Source organism: Bombus bifarius, unplaced genomic scaffold (assembly GCF_011952205.1).
Source record: "Bombus bifarius isolate JDL3187 unplaced genomic scaffold, Bbif_JDL3187 scf7180000007973, whole genome shotgun sequence".
NCBI lineage: Eukaryota > Metazoa > Arthropoda > Insecta > Hymenoptera > Apidae > Bombus > Bombus bifarius.
In genome coordinates, this window is record NW_022884359.1 from 3,999,844 (window position 1) to 4,018,636 (window position 18,793).

The 18,793-nt window shown below is 41.9% G+C and overlaps 1 protein-coding gene across 2 annotated transcripts in view; it reads right to left on the minus strand.

The window, feature by feature from the left end:
- Positions 1 to 3,008: 3,008 nt before the first annotated feature.
- LOC117216049 (chaoptin-like) overlaps positions 3,009 to 18,793 on the minus strand; it is an 87,627-nt gene continuing 71,842 nt past the window's right edge. For both annotated transcript variants that reach the window (XM_033462580.1, XM_033462582.1), the window contains exons 3-6: positions 10,107 to 10,400; positions 5,682 to 8,774; positions 4,469 to 4,812; positions 3,009 to 3,980 (exon numbers count right to left, since the gene is read on the minus strand). In XM_033462580.1, the coding sequence (XP_033318471.1) occupies positions 3,438 to 3,980; positions 4,469 to 4,812; positions 5,682 to 8,774; positions 10,107 to 10,400 (4,274 nt within the window). In that variant the 3' untranslated portion in view covers positions 3,009 to 3,437. The remainder of the gene's footprint in view (positions 3,981 to 4,468; positions 4,813 to 5,681; positions 8,775 to 10,106; positions 10,401 to 18,793) is intronic.

Consider the following 18,793-nt stretch of genomic DNA (forward strand, 5'->3'; position numbering starts at 1 on the left):
TCCCTTTCAAACACCGCTTGAGTTATTTCGATACGACCATTCGTTTCTGAGATATAGCAGTTCCAAGTGAATCATAACTTTTGAAAGTTTACTCAACGCTATTGATCTACTTGAGCTCAATGCCACTGACGTATCTCAAACACCTGTGTGCTGGTCAGTGACAGACATTGAGTCAGCATTTTTTTTTTATTATTACTACATGCGACGCACGCGTTTTCAGGAAAAAATGTGGGTCACGTCGTTCTGGCTCCGATTGATGTGCTTTTTTGCGCGCGCTTTGAACGTTCAGCTTCGAAGCACCATAACTCGAAAATCGTTTAAGATACCGACGCAAAACACACGAAAATTTCGAAAGAAAGTTTTGTTCCACATTTCCTGAGTTTATTTGTTTTAAAATTTTGTTTCTTTGTAGATATACTCGCTCAAAATTGTTCTTTCTTGTTATTACGAATAAATCGGTTCATTCGTAATCTGTAATATTTCATTCGTTTTATTAATGACTTTGTTACCGTTGGATAAGAAAAGCTATTGGTATCGTCTACTTATGTCATGAAATTCAAAAATTAATAAAAAGTGAAATTTATCGATTAGGTTTCTGAGAGACTCATTTTGTGATTTACATTTTATGACATTGCATTTTATATAAATCGATATAAAATGAAAAAAATCTTCTCATTTAAGAAAGTTACTTTTTACTCTTTACTTAAAATAACAATGAAAGACGTTCCCTATATATAGTTTATAGGATATAGGTGGCGTGAGTTGAACGAACTCTCAGAGTTAATTACGCTTGGTAATTGCAACTCGGGTCTCAGGGCACTATTAATGTGCAAGTTTTGCAGGGATATTCTTTCACGAGCTTTGAATCACGCCGCTTTCAGGCTACTTTCATATACCGGCGTCGTACGTTTCATCGCCGTGTCGGTTCTTCGTCGTCCGGCTCGACACGTAATTTAATTCGACAGCGTTTGTGACCCGTTCGAAAAATCCAATCAGGAAGTTACTATTTGTTGTTGTCGGATCTTTACTCGCGGTCGCTATCATGAATTTTTGTTAATTAGACGTGGAATTCCAGGTACGCGATTTAGCTCGCGAAACATCGAGTATTATTCCAGTTAATGAGAAACCGTGTTTCATAGCTTTTGCAATTATAGTAAATTTAGCAATTGTAAGGAACAATCACAAGGTTTTGTAACGAATGACTGAATCGTGTAACCCCTTAAAGAGCTCGACACTATTTATACTAGCGATTAAACCTATTTTTTTATCGGAATAAAATAAAAATGTGATTCCTATTCGTTTTTCGAGATTTTAATAAATGGGACATCTCTGATTTCTCGTTTCATCGTGGTTGGAATTAATTGCTCATAGGTTGAATGATTCAGTATAGACTCGCATTGAAGCGGGTATTATTGAAGCGAGCAATTCGATATATCCCCGAAGCGGATTGTTTTGGTTTCGACGTGCCAGATCGGAACTGATTGACGCTCTGGGATGTACTCGGCCTGACCCGGAGTTAATTACGGAACCTAAGCGAGCCACAAGCTCACTCTAAGCTGCTCCGACCAAGTTCCCATTATAATTAATTAATTAGCCGTATGAGATGTGACTTAATGGATAGTCCACTGTATACCCTTGAAATACCATTTGGTTTGATTGTCGGTCGAATAGGTAATTACCTGTATAATCATGGTATCTCATCATTGAAGCATAAGACGCAAAGAAAATCTTCCGGGATTTATCAGGAAATTTTCCCCAAAGAAATGAAGTTGCTTTAATTTATGTTTTTATAATTTACACTTGGTACTTACCAGAGTAATGGCGTCTTTGATCGATAGGCTAAACGTCTCGAAAGGGCGCTCGATAAAGCTATTAGCATGTAATGGAATTTATTCCACAAACGCTAGCTAGATTATCGTTCGATTGAATCTTGATTGGGCCATGTCTGCAAGGCGATTGAACCAGCTAGTGTAAATTCAGCCTCAGTGTAGCGTATCTTCGTATCTGTCAAGGCAAGCCTCAATAGTCGAAACACCGGATAAGGGCGTTCAACGTTGATGGGCAGTAAGGTGAAGACGATCGATAGCTTTGGTGTATTTTTATTAACCGAAAGCCTATGCTATAATAAAGAATGCTATGTGTATACATATCTTCTATCTATATACAATAAATCCATCTTCCACAATGTCACCGTATAACACAGTTGGCAACTCGAAACCGATTCTCCGTTCTCTCGTTTCTTGGCAGGAGTGACGCGCCACTCGGTCGCGTTTATTCGAGAAAATTCCGTATGCCGGACGATCGACGACACGCGGTGGATACACGAGAGTACAGAGATAAAGGGTTAGAGAGAGGCAGAGGGAGAGAGAGAGACAGACAGAGAGAGGGAGAGAGAGAAAGAGAGAAAGAGAGACAGTGAGGGAGGAAAGTGAGACAGAGCCGCGACAGTTAGGATTTTTCCGATAGCGGTGGAGAAAAAAATACTTTGAACAAACTCGCGTCTTCTAAAAGACCGCCCTCTTAATTAACTTTAGTGCTGATCGTCGGGACTATCGATTAGAGTAAGTGTAATATTGCTTGCGCAGCACTAGAAGGACGAGTATCCTCGCGGTATATTACGAGAGCATCGTCAGTGTGAACATCGTTTCTTCTTTTTAAGTCGCGATATTTTATATGCTATTATTTACAAAAAATCCTCACGTATCGTACACACAATATATAATACGAGCATCGAAATGACGGGAATACTTTTTGGAGGATGGTGTGATTGTGGATGTTTGGAGAAACGGCGTTTAAAAAATCAGTCTTCCTAGGAGAGATTCGAATGTTTCAAAAGGGGTCGTTTACATCGTTGTTCGGTTCATACGAATGGTCGAGAAGGATCGGTAATTTGTTTCCTTTTGTCCGCTTTTGTTTCTTTTGTTCCGCTTGTTGTCTTTTTTGTTTCTCGTTACTGAGCAATACATTCGCAAGTCCTTTGAAAAGAATTGTATCTCTTTTCGACCCGCTTCGAATATCTTTTTGGCACGTGTTCACGGTCTCGTTTCTCATTGTCAGATCCATTCACGCACGCGGATTAACAGACACATCACGACGATCCGCGGAAATCAGCGACCAATCGAGACTCTTTGTTAAAACCTATGCGCGTCAGTTTTGGCACTTTCCTTAATTGAATTGCCTGCATCGATCATTGACGCCCCGCTCGATCTAGTATTTAACGGATTCTTTCTAAAACTGAGCAACCTATATCCGAGTCGTGCCCGCAAACGGGACTAAAAATTAGCGCCATGTTGACTCGTTCTTCGACGCTTCTTTTTCACAGGACTTAGTCGTCGTTTCCATGATCCTGACTAGCCAAAGATACCTACACAGCTGGGTGAGTTCTTCATTTCGATTCCACGGTGCTCAGCCTCTTTTCGAGACTCCTTTGGCTTGTGCTACGAGTTCAACGGAGTGGTGCCGATATTGCTGATGAAACTGGGACACGCGTTGTCCGCTCTGTCTCCGCTTTGCAACGAGAAATGCCTGTAGGACATGTACGCTTGCGGATTGGACGAAAGTGGCTGGTCTCTCTTCTCGGTGGACCTCTGCTTCTTCATCTTCATGTAACCTAACACGGAGATCAACACGATGAACACCACGAAGCCCATACAACTGCCAACTATCAGACCCAGTCTTCTGGTCAATATGTTCGCCAGACTTCCTCGGTCGCTCATTGTTCCGTCGCCGACGATCGAATCAGGCGCGTCTAGGGTTCTAACCTCCGTGCACTGACTGGTGAGCGAGTTCACCATCGCGGGACGGGCCGAGCCCTCGATCACGTCGTCGTGAGAAGCGTTCCATTGCCAAGAGCCAATGTCCTCTGGGATTGACGTGCCCCAGCTGCCCAGTCCCAGCACGCAGATCAGGTACCGGGTGTCCGAGGCTAACTTCGTCAGCCTCACCGAACGTGCTTTAGGATCTAACAGCTTGCCTCGCACCTAGAAGTTGTATCGAATGAGGAAATTTAGTAATTTATTTTGAAATAAAGACTCGGACTACTCACAAGGGATATTTGTGACTGATACACTAATATTTGTCATCGTTTACGATTTAGGAACATTTAGATACAAAGATGAGTCGGATAGAAGGATCGCAAGTGGATTTTTTAAATCAAGAATACATTACACATGGTGCAAGAAATAGTGATTCGATACTAGTCGATGTGAATGTCTTCCTGATAGATTCCATATTAGTAAGTGAAACTCGAATACAGCAGATACAAGGACTATATCAGAGTAAAGCACAACGTACAGACCTCAAAAAGATTTAGAAATTATACGGTGTCGAAATGTGTATAGTAAGGAGGAATTCAAATATCTCTGCATGATTTATCGAGACTTTCATGCAAGCGGAGAATAAAGATGTAAGGTTACCTGGCAATTTATGGGGCATTCACAATAGAACAATGCACAAGGAGAAAACGTACCTCATCGACGTTGTCCAGCGCGTGGTAGGCCACTTGGTAGCCATGAAGGCCGGAGTGGTTTCTGCTTTGCCAGGACACGAGGACGGAGAACGGTTGGATGTCCTGAATCGCGAGCTTGAGAATCAACGGAGCGGAGCAGAACTCGTGGGGGTCGAGATCCAGGAAAACCAGACCTTGCAATTCCGGCGGCTGTTGGCACTTGAGGAGACCGTCCTCTACATCGCCGACCCCGACACCGTTTCTTCCGCGACCGCGACCGCCTCCTACTCCACTAACCAGCTTCTGGTGGTCCCTCAACCATTCCCAAAGCTCTTGAGACTCGCAGCCGCAGACCAGAGGATTCTCTGCGGGAAGCGATGCGAAACTTGAATGTTAAGAATTGCAGTTGATAAAAGAAATACAATAACACCATAGAATAGGGCAAAAATCTATTTCTTTCAGTTTGATAACTTTAGATGAAATACATTGAATATCTGGACTGGATACTTTAGTGAGCAATTGTATGTTAAAGCAAATTGTCTGTGTTGTACTTTTATGTTTTATTCCATTCATAGATGATTATTTTCGTGTTTTTGAAATTTTGTAAATATAAAGAAAGTTTGCTTTGTGAATATAGAATTTATAGTATAGGAATCACATGATAGAGACTTGAACACGATCATAACAGAGCAAGTTTGACGGAGAACTATGAAAGCATTGATTGAAGACAGCACGTGAACAGAACTGTGTTGCACAACTGTGTGCCGATTAAATTTGAAAATCTTTGATAGTCGAAACAGAGCAGGATTAGGGAAGGTAGACGACAGACATTATACCGTAAGGGACCAGTTTGCAGACTTGAGAAGAGAGGATGAGAGAGAATGGTAGAGTGTGTTTGATTGTTCAGATGTTGAGTATCGATTCGAGGCGATTGTACGTGACCAGCGATATGATTGGATTTCTAACACTAGTAACTCTATTTGGATCGATAGCGTATAGAATTATTCTCTCTGCGTTTAGCTGGTCGCTCGTTCAACAGAAGTTATGCGAGTAAATGAAATATTGATACTGCGTTAATTCTTTCTCGGATTCTTTTTCTTTACATTTTTCTCTTGTTTTCTTAAGCACAATTTTTGTACAATTTTTTAACCCATGTATAGACGTTAGCTCGAAATGTAATTCAAACTATTGGATGAAATAATCTGAAACGAACCATCTCCGATCATTACATTACCTTCGGCGCGTAGACTCCGAATCTGCGTCTCGAGAGGCCTGAACGCATTCAACGGTAGGTTTTCCAAGTAATTTCTACTGAGATCCAGCAATCGTAGCTTCTTGAGCGGTCTGAACGCCTCGCTGGAGATGGCGTTGATCCAATTACCATAAAGATGCAGCTCCACCAGGCTGACCAAATTCTTGAATGTCACCTTGCCCACAATACTGATCTGATTGTACGAGAGGTCCAATATCTGCAAGGACTTCAAGTCCTCCGGGAATTCGTCCAGCTCTTTCAGTAGATTGTGGGTCAGATTCAGGATCCTTAGATGCTCCATCCCTTGTAGCCTCTCTTTCGGCAAAATGTCCAAGTTGTTGGTTCCCAGATGCAGGGTTAAGAGGTTAGGCAAACTTCTAAATGCCCCTGGTGACACCCTCGATATGCAATTCTGGCTCAAATACAAATGCAATAGAGCAGGGAACGCCTCGAAATCTTGCGACGTTACTATGCTGAGATTCGTGCCTGATATGTGCACTTCTTGAAGAAATGGGTATTTAGCTTCCGAAGGGAGAACATGAATCCTATTCAAGGGATTCCTAGTCAAATTTAACCAAGTTAGCATAGGAAGATTCTGGCCGGATAACGCTACAGCTGGAATTTGTCTGAATTTATTCTCAGAAAGATCCACCTTGCGAAGTGTCGAAGAATGAGCAAAGAAATTTGCAGGAAGAGCATTTAGATGGTTATGACTGAGGTCTACGGAGGTGAGACAGGATAGGTTGGCCGTGGCAAAGCCGGACATTGTCTCGATTCGATTGTGGCTGAGGTCCAATTCCCTCAGGTGTTTGAGGCTGGCGAAACTGGCCACGTCCACGTTCACGATCTCGTTATTGGATAGCGTGAGGATCTCGAGGTTCAAGGCATTGGCCAAGGCCGAATATGGAATGTCCTGGAACCGATTGTGATCCAATTTAATCTCTCTGAGAGACACAAGTCTGTCGAAGATACCCGGAGGTAGATTCCGTAGGTTGTTTTTGTTTAAGTGTAACCGGGCCAGGTTTCGATTTAATACGAAGATGATCTCCGGTAACTGAGAGATCTCTGCTCTATCGACATACAATTCCTGTAGAGATGGCAGACCGTTCAAGCTGTGTTCTGAGATTTGGCTGAAGTTATTCCCAGATGCGGCTAGAGTTCGAAGGCCTGAGATGTGCAGGTTAAACAAGGCAGGAGCCGTAAGGTGATTGTCGTCGAGATTTAAATCGGATAAGTTATTAAGTCCTCTGAAAGCTCCGCTCTCTATACTTATAATAGAACAGTTCTTCAAATTCAACGTTCTGATCGGTAAATCTTCTTGAAAGATGGCGTCGTGAAGGACAGTTAGATGATTGTTGGCCAGATCTAGGACTTTTAACTTCTTCAAAGCTGTCAGAGCGTACGGATCCAATCGCCTAAGACCGTTGTCCTGAAGATACAATTCTTCCAGTTCATGCAATTCGGAGAACGTTCGTGCTGTAATATGACTGAGTTTGTTCATGCTCAGTTCAAGGAATTTTAAAGCTTGCATGGGCTGAAAGGCACCGTCCTCTATCCTGGATATCGAGTTATTGGTCAAGTAGAGTCTCTCGACCAGCAGCAAATCCCTGAACAGCGGCGCCTGCAGGTGTGTCAATTTGTTATGACCGAGCCACATGATCCTAACCGATGCTTGGCCACGCAAAGAGTCGTTGTGCAACACGGCCAGACCGTTACTATCCAATTGAATGGAGACCAGTGAACTTCCGCCGGACGTGGATTCCGAAGCGGATAACTGGAACACGTCTCCCAGTACGGTGAGCTGATTACCTTGCAGATTGACGTGTTGAAGACTGTGCAAGGTCCTCAACGCGCCTGTTTCCATGTCGGTGATTGCGTTGTTCTGTAAATGGAGCTCGAGTAACGATGGAAGGGGCGAAAAAACACCCCGTTTCACCTCGGTGATGTTATTGTCCTGCAACCGCAACTCCCTCAGTTGATGTAATTTTAAGAAAGTGCCCGGTTGAAGCTCATGGATCTTGTTACCGTCGAGAGACAGCGAGGAAAGGTTCTCGCAGTGTTCGAGGAATTCCAGCGGCACCTTTTCGATGTAGTTGTTGCTCAGATGCAATTGGGCCAATTGGGTCAGACTGGTAAGACCCCTGCCATCGATTCTTCTGATGGCGTTCTGCTGAAGGTAGACAACCGCTAAGCTCACGCTGCCGATAAACGCGTCACCGGGGATTTCTAGAATATTATTCTCCGCTAGGTAAAGCTCACGTAATTCGGGCAACCTGGCGAACACTCCGCCGATGTAGTGGATGTGATTATTGCTCAGCTCGATGTTGCGTAATCTTTCGTTCCCCTTGAACGTCGCCACGTCGAGAAACACAATCTTATTATAGCTCAGGTCAATCGATTCGAGTTCCTTGAGCGAAATAAATGCGTCTTTGTGGATAGTTTCTATGGAATTGTAATAGAAGGATAGAGTGTGTAAAATTGGACACGATCGCAGGCAATCCTCGGACAGTTTCTCGAAGTTGTTGCTACTTAAGTCTAGGATCAACAGAGCGCTTAATAGACTATAGCCGTCGTCTGGTAGCTCGGATATTTCGTTCCAAGCGAGTCTCAGAGAGGCGAGGCTCTCTAACCTTCTTAATGGCGCCATGGGAAACAGCTTTAGCTTGTTTTCCGTTAGATCCAGATCACTGAGACTGTCTTCTAGCCCTGCAAACGCGTATTCCGAGATTTTCGATATTTGATTGCCCTTTAGAGTCAGCTTCATTAGTTTTAATCCGTAAAAGCAATAGGATGACAGGTCTTGTATCAAATTGCCTTCAAGATCCAAGGCTGCTAGTTTACGAAGGTCAGCCAATGATTTCTGCGGCACGTGGAGCAAACGGCTTGAAAGTAGAGCCAAGGATTCTAAACTGTCTTTTAGATTTGTAAATGCACCCTCGCTGATTTCTCGAAGGGACGAATGCGATATTTGTAGATGCCTGATCTGAGAACCAGGCGGGAAGCAGCCGTCCTTCAGTTCCTCTACGGTTTTGTCCAACTCGTAAACGCTCAACGACTGTACCATCGTGCCTGTTCCTGGAAACGGTCGTAAAAGGCACCGCCATTAATTTCATTAAGTCGCGATAACGCGGAATTTAGATTTGACAGCATTGGTCGGCCGAATGTTCGTTCGCAGTTTATAGAGAGAGTAAAGGATAATGACGTCGTTTGAAGATGTTGTTCTTACTACGCTGTTATTATGTTACCTTTTCGCTACGTGCGATCGTACGATAATATTTTACTTCGAAACAAGATACTGGCGCATTAGAATCGGGGCACTGACTGACTTTACAGCGTGATTCAATAGCAGCAATTTAACTGGCTGAGCGTTTGCCTAATTGCTTCTTTTTAGAAACTTTTTCTGATTATTAAATTGTTTTACTATGCAGATAACATGGTAATTTAATAATTAAAATTTCTTGAAATTTTGACATTTTAATAGCCTGATTCGTCTCTGCTTAATGAACTATACGTATATGTACGACAAAAGTTACTAGCTGATTTAATCACGGCACAAGAAACAATTTAATTGCTTCTGCATCATATTTTCCATTGTTATGACCCGCATTAGTTAATGGTTTCAATTTTGCAGTTTAGTAGTAGTTTGTAAAATAATATCGGCTGTGTTGAGAACAAAACAGAATTATTATGAACCATTTACGTCATTATCGTTCGATGACCCGCGGCGATTGCAAATTTCTATCCCTCAGGAAACACGGTGAATTTATAGCAGGTGCTCGACGTATTAACCAGTTAGCTGTTTTTGAGGACTATACTCGTCAATGAAGAGGTGGCAATATTTTGTGTTATGACACATTCATATGAAAACATTCATTCCATTGCAACTTAATTCTATGTGTGTGTGACGAGTATACTCGTCATCGTTTACTTTTTTGCGACATATTTTAGATACACACTTTTCAAAGAGGTCGCAACAGCTAACCGGTTAATGGAGCTAAAAAAATGTAAACATTACGATTCTAAGAAAGAAACATTTGTTGCCTCGATAGCATCGTTATTGAATCAGCCGGTACGTGACCTCGTCAAGAACTCGAAACGTTTACGCGCTGTCGCCGCGGCGTAGTGGCCCATTAAACCCTAATTGATCCGCTATACAGGGCTCGCGCCCGCCCCCGACAAATTGGTTACATTGTTATCTTGATTATAATAACAATCTCTCGCAGCGTGTTGGCGACGTGTTTCGATGCAGCCCGTTTTGTTAACAAATGAAAATTGAACTGCGAGGCGGACAATATCAAAAAAGTTTCTCCGACGGAACTTGTATTACCCTTTTCCATGTTCTTCGGTATAGAGCCTCGTGACGACAGTTCATGGCGTTTGCATTAGGTTCTCAGCCAGTGTACTCACCGGACGCGCTCAGAACGCTTAAGAGAGTGCTCCTCAGGGTCTCCTCGGTGGCTCCGGCGCATTCCAGGAAAAGCCCATCCTCGAAATTGTAACAGGGACAACCAGGAATTGTTTCAGGAGGCGGGCACTCAGCTATCTGGCCGGTAGTTCCCGTTGACGTAAAATTCTGGATCAGTAGAAGCTGGAGAATCAGCCTGAGGACGCCTCGCGTTGGGACGTTGGAAAGTCTTCTTCGTCGCTCTCGAGATCTCGACATCGCGTCGCTGTGAGCTTCTCCGCTGGTGGACGATCTTCCTGAAACGATACAATGCAGAGAAAATTGTTCAGGTTGCTCTCATTCAATTTACTTTTTCATGGTTTCGGTGTTGTGATTAAAATAGCTTTAAAAAGAGTTTAAAATAGGCCTCGGGTTGATTGTGATTGGAAGAAGGTATTCTAAAGTCCTAAAGAATATCTGCGAAAAAGAGAAAATTTCTTTAGAAGCGAGGACCTTTGGAGTAGCCTGTATATCGTCAATTATCGCGATCGATGCAACGTTCCGAACGATAATGAACCAGTCCGATAATAAAAGTACCGTCTCTGCCTCTTTCACGATATTTTTTTTTCCTCTCCGTTCTTATCTGTCTTCGACATCGTCATCAGACTGGAAAATATTAAGAAGAGTCGAGAAGAGGAACTACCATTACGATGTCTTCGTGTTCTGTCTTTTAATTATTACGAGCCTGAATGTCTCCTGCGCAACGCGGCTGCGATTTAATAATCTTCTTGTTAGCTTAATGATAACGTCACTCCTTATCTACTCTCGTTGACATTTTCGGAAATTGCACATCTTCGCTAGTGGATCGGCGAACCGTACGCACGTCTTTCTTGTTATTTACTTGGCGTTAAAACGATGCTAACAACGAATCCCCGTACTCGTCGTTTCTTGATAATTTGCGAGCTTTTTCGAGGAAGAAATCTCCAGCTTCAACCACGCAGAAGATACAAAAGTTTCGCAAAATATAGGTAGAAAAAAAAAAAGATTTATAAAGCGAAACAGGGTGCCTGTCAGACGACAGGATAAAGGTGAATCAAAAAGCGGATAATTATAGCGGAGCAGGCTAATGATTTTTATCCAGCGCGTCGTGTTGCTGCCTCTACTAATTAAACGCTAATTAGCTAATGTAGGGTGGATTGTCAGAATCGAGAGGGGATGGAAGGGAACAGAGAAAGAGAAAGAGAGAGAGAGAGAGAGAGAGAGAATGAATATAGCTGCGGTATCTTAACACGCGTTTCCGCTGGGCTCGATCCGTTGTTAATAATTTTGCAAGGAAACGTTCTATCAAGAGAATCATTTAAATAGTCACCCGCAGCGATGTTGTCGATGATTTCTAATGAGTTCCCGTCTGTGTGGCGTCCGGCTTTCATATAGCGGAAACACACGATTCATTTATCGTGTTGTTCTCAGTTCTCTTCCTTTCTACACGTATTTACTGCAGGATTAACATTTACTTGAAAGATTTAATACAATAATAAACTACTATGTATTATAAACAAGTAACGTAGCTTACTATAACGATGAACGATCGTACATACAGTTGTACAAATATTATAATTCGAACATGTTGGACAATTCTCAGAATTCAATGATTCCAGGGTAGAAACATTATTCAATTAACGATGGAATCGTTTAGATTTTCTGATATCAATTGGGAATTCCCCGAAACTTTCAAAATTATTAAAAAAGTGCCATTAATAGATGGTTTAGAAGCTCTAGCTCAATCGTGAAAAATGGTGTATCTACCTTCTATCCTCTTTATCTTGTTCGTATGAACGAAATACGAATATAGACGAGGTAATTAATATAACTGTATAAGTATAATTATATAGCAATAATAATAACATAACAGTATAAATGTAATTAATATTTCTTAATTACTATGTTGTTACAAAAGTTCCACTCTCGATTCGGTCGCTCTTAATTCTTGATACTTTTCCATCATCATTCACCATCCGTCACTTTCTCATCGATCATTGTGCTAAGCAAAGTTTGTTCCTATGTGGGCCTCTCTCGATTAAATAATTTCTGTCTTTCGTTGCCCGATTTGCCCGTTATAGATCGCTTGTACGCCGTTAATGTATCACATAAATAGCAATCTTCCGGCGTGCCACGCAGTCGGGATACGCGGGTTTCCGTGCGAGACACATTCTGAATACAGCGATTTCCTGTAATAACAATCGTGGAATTATGTATGCCAACTGCGTAGACCGCGGATCCGAGGCTCATTCCGTCGCATCTGGTGCATGGATCATGTCTGGGACCTGTAAGCGGATGACAGGTGCAATCATGTACCTGAAGATGTCGGGAAATCTTCTGGAATATGGAAAAGAAATGGAAAATGGATGGATCGTATAATAAACCGCGAATTATTCTGTTTACTGGTTTAATCTATTTAAGATTAACGCAATATCTCATTTGTAATTGTTTTTTTAGGTAATCTGTATAATTGAATACAGTATACATGTAACACGTACTTTTATCATTAATATCAATAAAGGACCGCCGTTTACAATTAGAAGTGCAAGGAACGTATTCGTGTTCTCGTTACTGTTACCGTTATTTCGTAGTGGAATTGCAACGAAGGAAATTACAAAATACAGACCGCTTCCCAAACCGCGAAATAAGCGGTTCCCGTTTTTATGCAGCTGCAACTGCGAATGGTTTCCCGCGCTTTTTGTGTTTCGACCGCACGAACCTCGGCGGAACACGGGTAGGCCATTTAACGCGCTGAGTGGTTAGGGGTTAGCACCGTGTCGAAAACTCGGCGTGCATATCGTGAAAAAGAGATCCCGCACCGGCACTTGCCTCTATATTGCCCGGAAATTATGCTTCTTGCGTTATAACGAACATTCAGTTTCCTGACTCTGCAAAAAGACCAGAGAAACTCTGTTTCACGAATTTCCTAATGCGGCGCGGCAGGCAAACTTGATGGAAACAGGGTCCAGATCGAAGAGAAACGAAAGTTCTTAATCACTTGAAGTAATTTAAATGCGATTTAAATTTACTACGAACTGATAGCTAAGTAAACTAACTGGACGGCACTTTAAGATGTAAACTTGTCAGATACCGCATCAGCATTTAACTTATTGCCTCCTTAAACTCCAAACTTATCGGTGGTTTATAAGCTAAACTTGTCAATTTGTAAGTTTATGCGGGTTCAAATTGTTTCGAACTTTCAATTAGAACTCACTGGGAAGGAAAATCTTCACGCGTTAAGTGCAGTGTTGGTCACTGATGGTTCGACAGTAAACTTTTCGCTTAGATAAGGGATAATACATGTATACTTCAGAAGACTTTACCCCGCAAATCAGAAACTCAGAAAAGACTTTGATCATTTAAAGGAGAAAAAATGTAGCTTATAAATTCACCAATCATTAGTTGGTAAATTATAGCGAAGATCTGGGAAACTTGTTCGGCGCTTCCCTTTTCCTATTACATTGTTCTCGATATTCAATTTCAAGAACCGGTATACAAATTTTGTCATCCTTTTAGGTTCTTGTAAGTTTCATGCAGGACCTAGACTGAATTTCTGCTCTGATCAAAGCGAGCTGCAGGAAAACGATGATCGATGCACTGGTACGAACCGGATCATAACTCGTCGTGTACTTGGAACATCTGATGGAAGACAGGCGAGTCGTGGGTGATCGTTCATGTCAGCGGACGCCTATTAGCACGGACACGTTACTTCCATTTCCGGTACCGGTAATAACATCGCGAATTCCTGCCTGCCTTGGAGTATTACTTTGTCGGAGAGAAGTTCTTGTTCCACCGTGGGGCGTACTACTACGTCGCGCTTGTAATCCCATAAAAGCCGCGTGACGACGCTCCCTTGCGTAAAGGCCGCGTTTTTACTTGCCACGAGTGGGCCACACCGCCAACCTCGTTCTCTTATAGCATTCTCTGTTCCGACGACCCCGTTTCAACATCATCGGCCGCATTAGTAACGGTGAAAACTTGCCACGAAGGGTAACATGTAATTTTTTACGAGCAACTCGTGCTATTCCCGTCAAAAAGTGCGACCAGGCGTGTGTATTTTCTTGTGAGATCGTAATTTACTGCTGACATAAGGGACTCTAGTTGTAACCGATCTTTCTTAACAGCGTTTAATTTTTCGTCTTTTCGTCTTCTACGTCCTATTCACCGATTGCAATTTATTGGTGAATTTAAAAAATTCTAAGTTTTCCTTATGTTATTGCAACAATTGATACATAGAGATCTAACTTGGACTGATCAATGTAGATGTGCTTTAATAAATAAATAGAATAAGTGATAAAAATTAACGAAGTAAATATATCGTGAATTATAGAGAGGGATTAGAAGAATTTTAGAATTATCTCTGCGATTTAGAAAATTTGTCATTGATACATTAAAAGATTGTATTGAAAGAAGTCCTTGCAGAATATTGGAATAGAAAAGGAGCGGCCTGTTAGGAGATGAAGTAAATTGCGTTCTTCTCACAAGAGATTAGACGGAATTAGAATAAGTTAAAATAGTTATAATTAAGTACATAAACTACGCGATATTTCAAGTTGCAAAATCCTCGAGATAATGGTTTGGAATGTTCTTACGATTCTAAGCATTCTATGTACTAAAGAGATTATAAGTTTGCCCCCTTGTATATAAAATAAAATGCACACAGCTTAACAATCGGAAAATCTAGCTTCCTTTAGTCCAGTCGAAAATACAAAACGAAGCTGCAAACAGAATTTTGAAGCAGCTGTTAAAACAGCTGGTCTCGCGTCGAGCTGTGGCTATGGGAAAAAATGATGCTTTCTGGCCTGGTCCTCTGGAATTCAGATCCTGCGGCGCGTTTTACCGTACAACCGTGATAAAACGGCAGAAACATTCGGGGAGGTCATGAATCTGTAAAAAAGCGGAAGTTAAAACGCGTTCGGCCGAGCAGAGTTCTCGCAAACGGGCAACTTGGTACCGCTGTCTCGACCATTCTAAATAAAAACCGTCTCGTTTTTCACGACGACGCGACGAACACGTCTTCGTCGCGTTCGATTCAACTCCACTTCGTTTGGGTTGCCGTATATTTCTTTTATTTTTTCTTTTCCTCATCTCGTTCTCCGTGTTTTCTTGTTTTTTTTCTTTTCCCTCGTCGTTCAACCTCATTCGCGGCGTTGATTGCGACCGCACAAAGCAAATATGAGATAAAAGTATTGTTTTATGGCGCGGTATTGTTCGAACGGTTCCGACGAGGCACACAACTGTGAAAGCGGAACGAACCGAATTGTTTCGAAACTTCAAACGTTGGATTTCGAATCGGCATGATGCTGAGAAAAAGCCTCAAATTGGTACTGGCGCGAGCGAGAAATTTGGAAACGCTTTCAGCTGTTTAAATATATGCCCGCCACGAGTCGCTCGTCGTTTATGTTCCTCTCGAAAACTCTGCTTCACAAAAAATCATTTGATGTATCTCCAATATTTGGAAAGGGGTTTGCACCACGCCGTCTTCTTGTATTTCTCTTGCCTCCATAGATTACAGAAACTCCAAACAGGAATCAGAGCCACAAAAAGAATTTCTGTAATTTGAAAGAAATATTTTGACGTAATAATAATACAAGATAGTTCAAGTTCTTCGAGTCAAATTGTTCAAATTCCTTTTAGCGCAATATAGTTGAAGTGCAATATAAATTCGATAAAGTTTAGTAATGGAAATTGACTAAAAGAATTGCAAACTTCGGCTCTTAATGGCTCAAATTAAACATGTCGAATATTATCTTAATTGGATCATGAAATAGAATTTCCTTCGAAAATTCTTCCTTCGCTATTCTTGCGTGTTATATCAGCCAGTATCAACACGATATTCAGCCACGAACGGAGGAATTGGTGGGACGATCAAAGATGTATTCACGTGGAAGGGACAAGCTTCGGAGTCGATCGAGAGACGCTTAAGAAACGGCGGTAGCTTCGGGGGATTCTCGAGCATCACTCGCCAGCCAATCGTACGAAGATTAATGTTTAAATTGAAAACGTTCCCTGAATCCCAAGTGATATTCTGCCTTAATCGACCACCTCCAAAATAACCGAGAGTTACACTGTGCAACGTTCGATGGTAAATAGAAAATCATCCGACCAGGGTTCGCCGAGGTTGGATCTTCCGCTCATGCGTTCGACTCAACGCGTAATAGCTCATGTATCCGATGACAGGCATTTGTCAACGAGATCCCCTTCGAGATTTTTTATGGGGATCGACTCGATGAAGTGTCTTTAAGGGAACGTTATGTGGGGTTTTATGTGGTGAATCGGACGAGATGTGTTTTGGGATAAAGTCGAGGGAAAAGGAGGGACGTGTACAATCAATCACAAAGGCCTATGTACATTTCCTAGATTTTATATATCCAATTTATTGGGAGAAAGCAAAAATGCACTTTCTCGTAGAACTTATGCAAGATGACTGTGAATTTATTAAACATATTAGTGTATCTTCAAGAGGAAATCGTATTTTGTATTCTTTTACTTACTTTTTTGAATATCGTTGAGATATCGTGTTATTTTTTAAATACGTATTCAAGTAAAATTAATACCGCAAATATTGCTAGAGTTAATGTCTTTGTTAGAATAAATTCAAATTCAACGGATGTACGTAGACTGTAGAATAGATAACGTTGGGAAGAAAATACTTTTTTAATGGAGAGTGTATAAACGGAAGGAACGAAGAGAATGATAAAGAAGAGGAAGAGGGAGGGAGCGATAAAGAAAATTGAAAATTTCACTCGGTGAAATTATTTTCTCATTTCCTTTGGATTTGCAAACGTTATTCGTTAACCGTTCTATGGCATACGTTATAACGCATTTCTCATTTATGCAGAGAGCATTTAAATGTAGTCAGAGGTTTTGATTTAAAATCAGTAATTAATAATTAAACAGCGGCGTATTTATCGAACACTTGGAAACGGTAGTTAAACTGGCATGTCAAATCGATCGGACAACGCCAGACGCGCGGCCGTATTTAATTCAAGTAACGATAACTGGTACGCTGCTTGGTGCATTCGTGCCACCGGATTAAATTACAATTCATATTCTTCAGAAAATAAATTGTACAAATAGAACTGTGTAAACATGAAGCCTCGTCGACCAACAATCCGCCTACAAATCTTGCAATACGGAATATCGGCTACCTGTCCAATCATCCTACCGTGATAAATTCTGTTTATACGCTGCTTAAAAGGACGGAAACTTCGTTCGGACGATTCATTCGAGCCGGTGTATATTCCGATATAGCATCAAAAGAAGTTATTCTATCAATAGGTTATCGAGAAAACCACGCGATTTCAAAGAGTGATATTATTTTTTGTCGAAAATTAATTTAATGGTGTAATCGAACGATAACTGAAAAGAAAGCTCACAGTCCGATCTAATTTCGAGAAGTATCACATCAATTCTGACCTGACCTGGGCTGTTTCATTTACTCGCTTCGTCCAGGCTTTCTACTTACCCGCCACGCTTTCCTGGCCGAATCGAAACTTCAAAGATCGTCCGATTCCTGGGAGCAGCTACTCACGATCAGAGAGATCGACTTCTCGCGGATATTGCTCACCGGTGCATCGGCTTTTAACCGGTTTACCTTGTTCCCTGGTGGTAGAAGGGCAAAGGCTAAGTTCAGTCGGCCCCGGGAAGAAGCTTCCAATTTCCGCGTTCTCGCGTCCGCCTATCCCCTTTCAAACGTTTTCACTTCGCCAGAGAGATCTTTCTCGGCAAGTGACTCCCGAAGAATCTCGGAAACTCGAGGTTTAAGTGAATTCGAACCGCGCCTCGGCTAAGATTACCACCTCCCAATTTCGCTTTTCTCGCGATCCCCCCGTTCTAACGGAGATCGTTTCGAATTCCTCGAACGCCACAGATCCTTTTCTCCGTCGTACAGTTTTTCGTCGTTGCCTCGGAATAGCGAACTGCTTCTTCTAACGAAACTTTTCGTATCTGCGCGAACCATCTATCGAAGCCGGCTGTGTATTCGAACGATCCTCGTAACCGTTGGTTCGAGTCATTCGTATGGAATAGTAGGCTCGATTGGAATAGATCTTGAATCGACAACGGCTGCTGCTTGACCTGAATTGCCGTCAAGATTATGATAGTTAGGAGAACGCCTTTGGAGATCTCTCGATTCACTGGAACGATACTCGAGCAAACAGAGATTAACGATGTTGCTGTACCACTTCTCTCTGATCCTCGGGTTTAGCGACGTCGTGATATCGTACTCCTTTGATTTCGAATCTTAGTTTGAGTTATAGTCGAAAGATCCACACGACCCGAGGGGTTATTTTCGAACAAAGTTTTCTACTGGGTCATTTAGTCGGGTTGTCCGAATTTGATCAAGAAGGACTGCTCGTGTCATTTGTTTGTGGGTTTCCCAAACGCTGCGTAACAAGCTTGGAGTTCGGGCATAATTGCGAGCGAGTGAAATTTTGAAGCTTTGAAGTCGCTGCTATCACTCAGGTCATAAGGTAAGGTAAGGTCTGGAATTCGATTCAAAGTTTCTAACGACGACTGTTTACACGTGCTCCGGATATTACTAGGACGAAAGATCAACAGACTTGTCTGAGTATCGGATACAAAGCCAAGCATAAAAATAAGAGGATAAAAATATCTCTAGATAAAGAATTAATAGACAAGATAAAGGGTAGAACGGCCTATAAAGAGT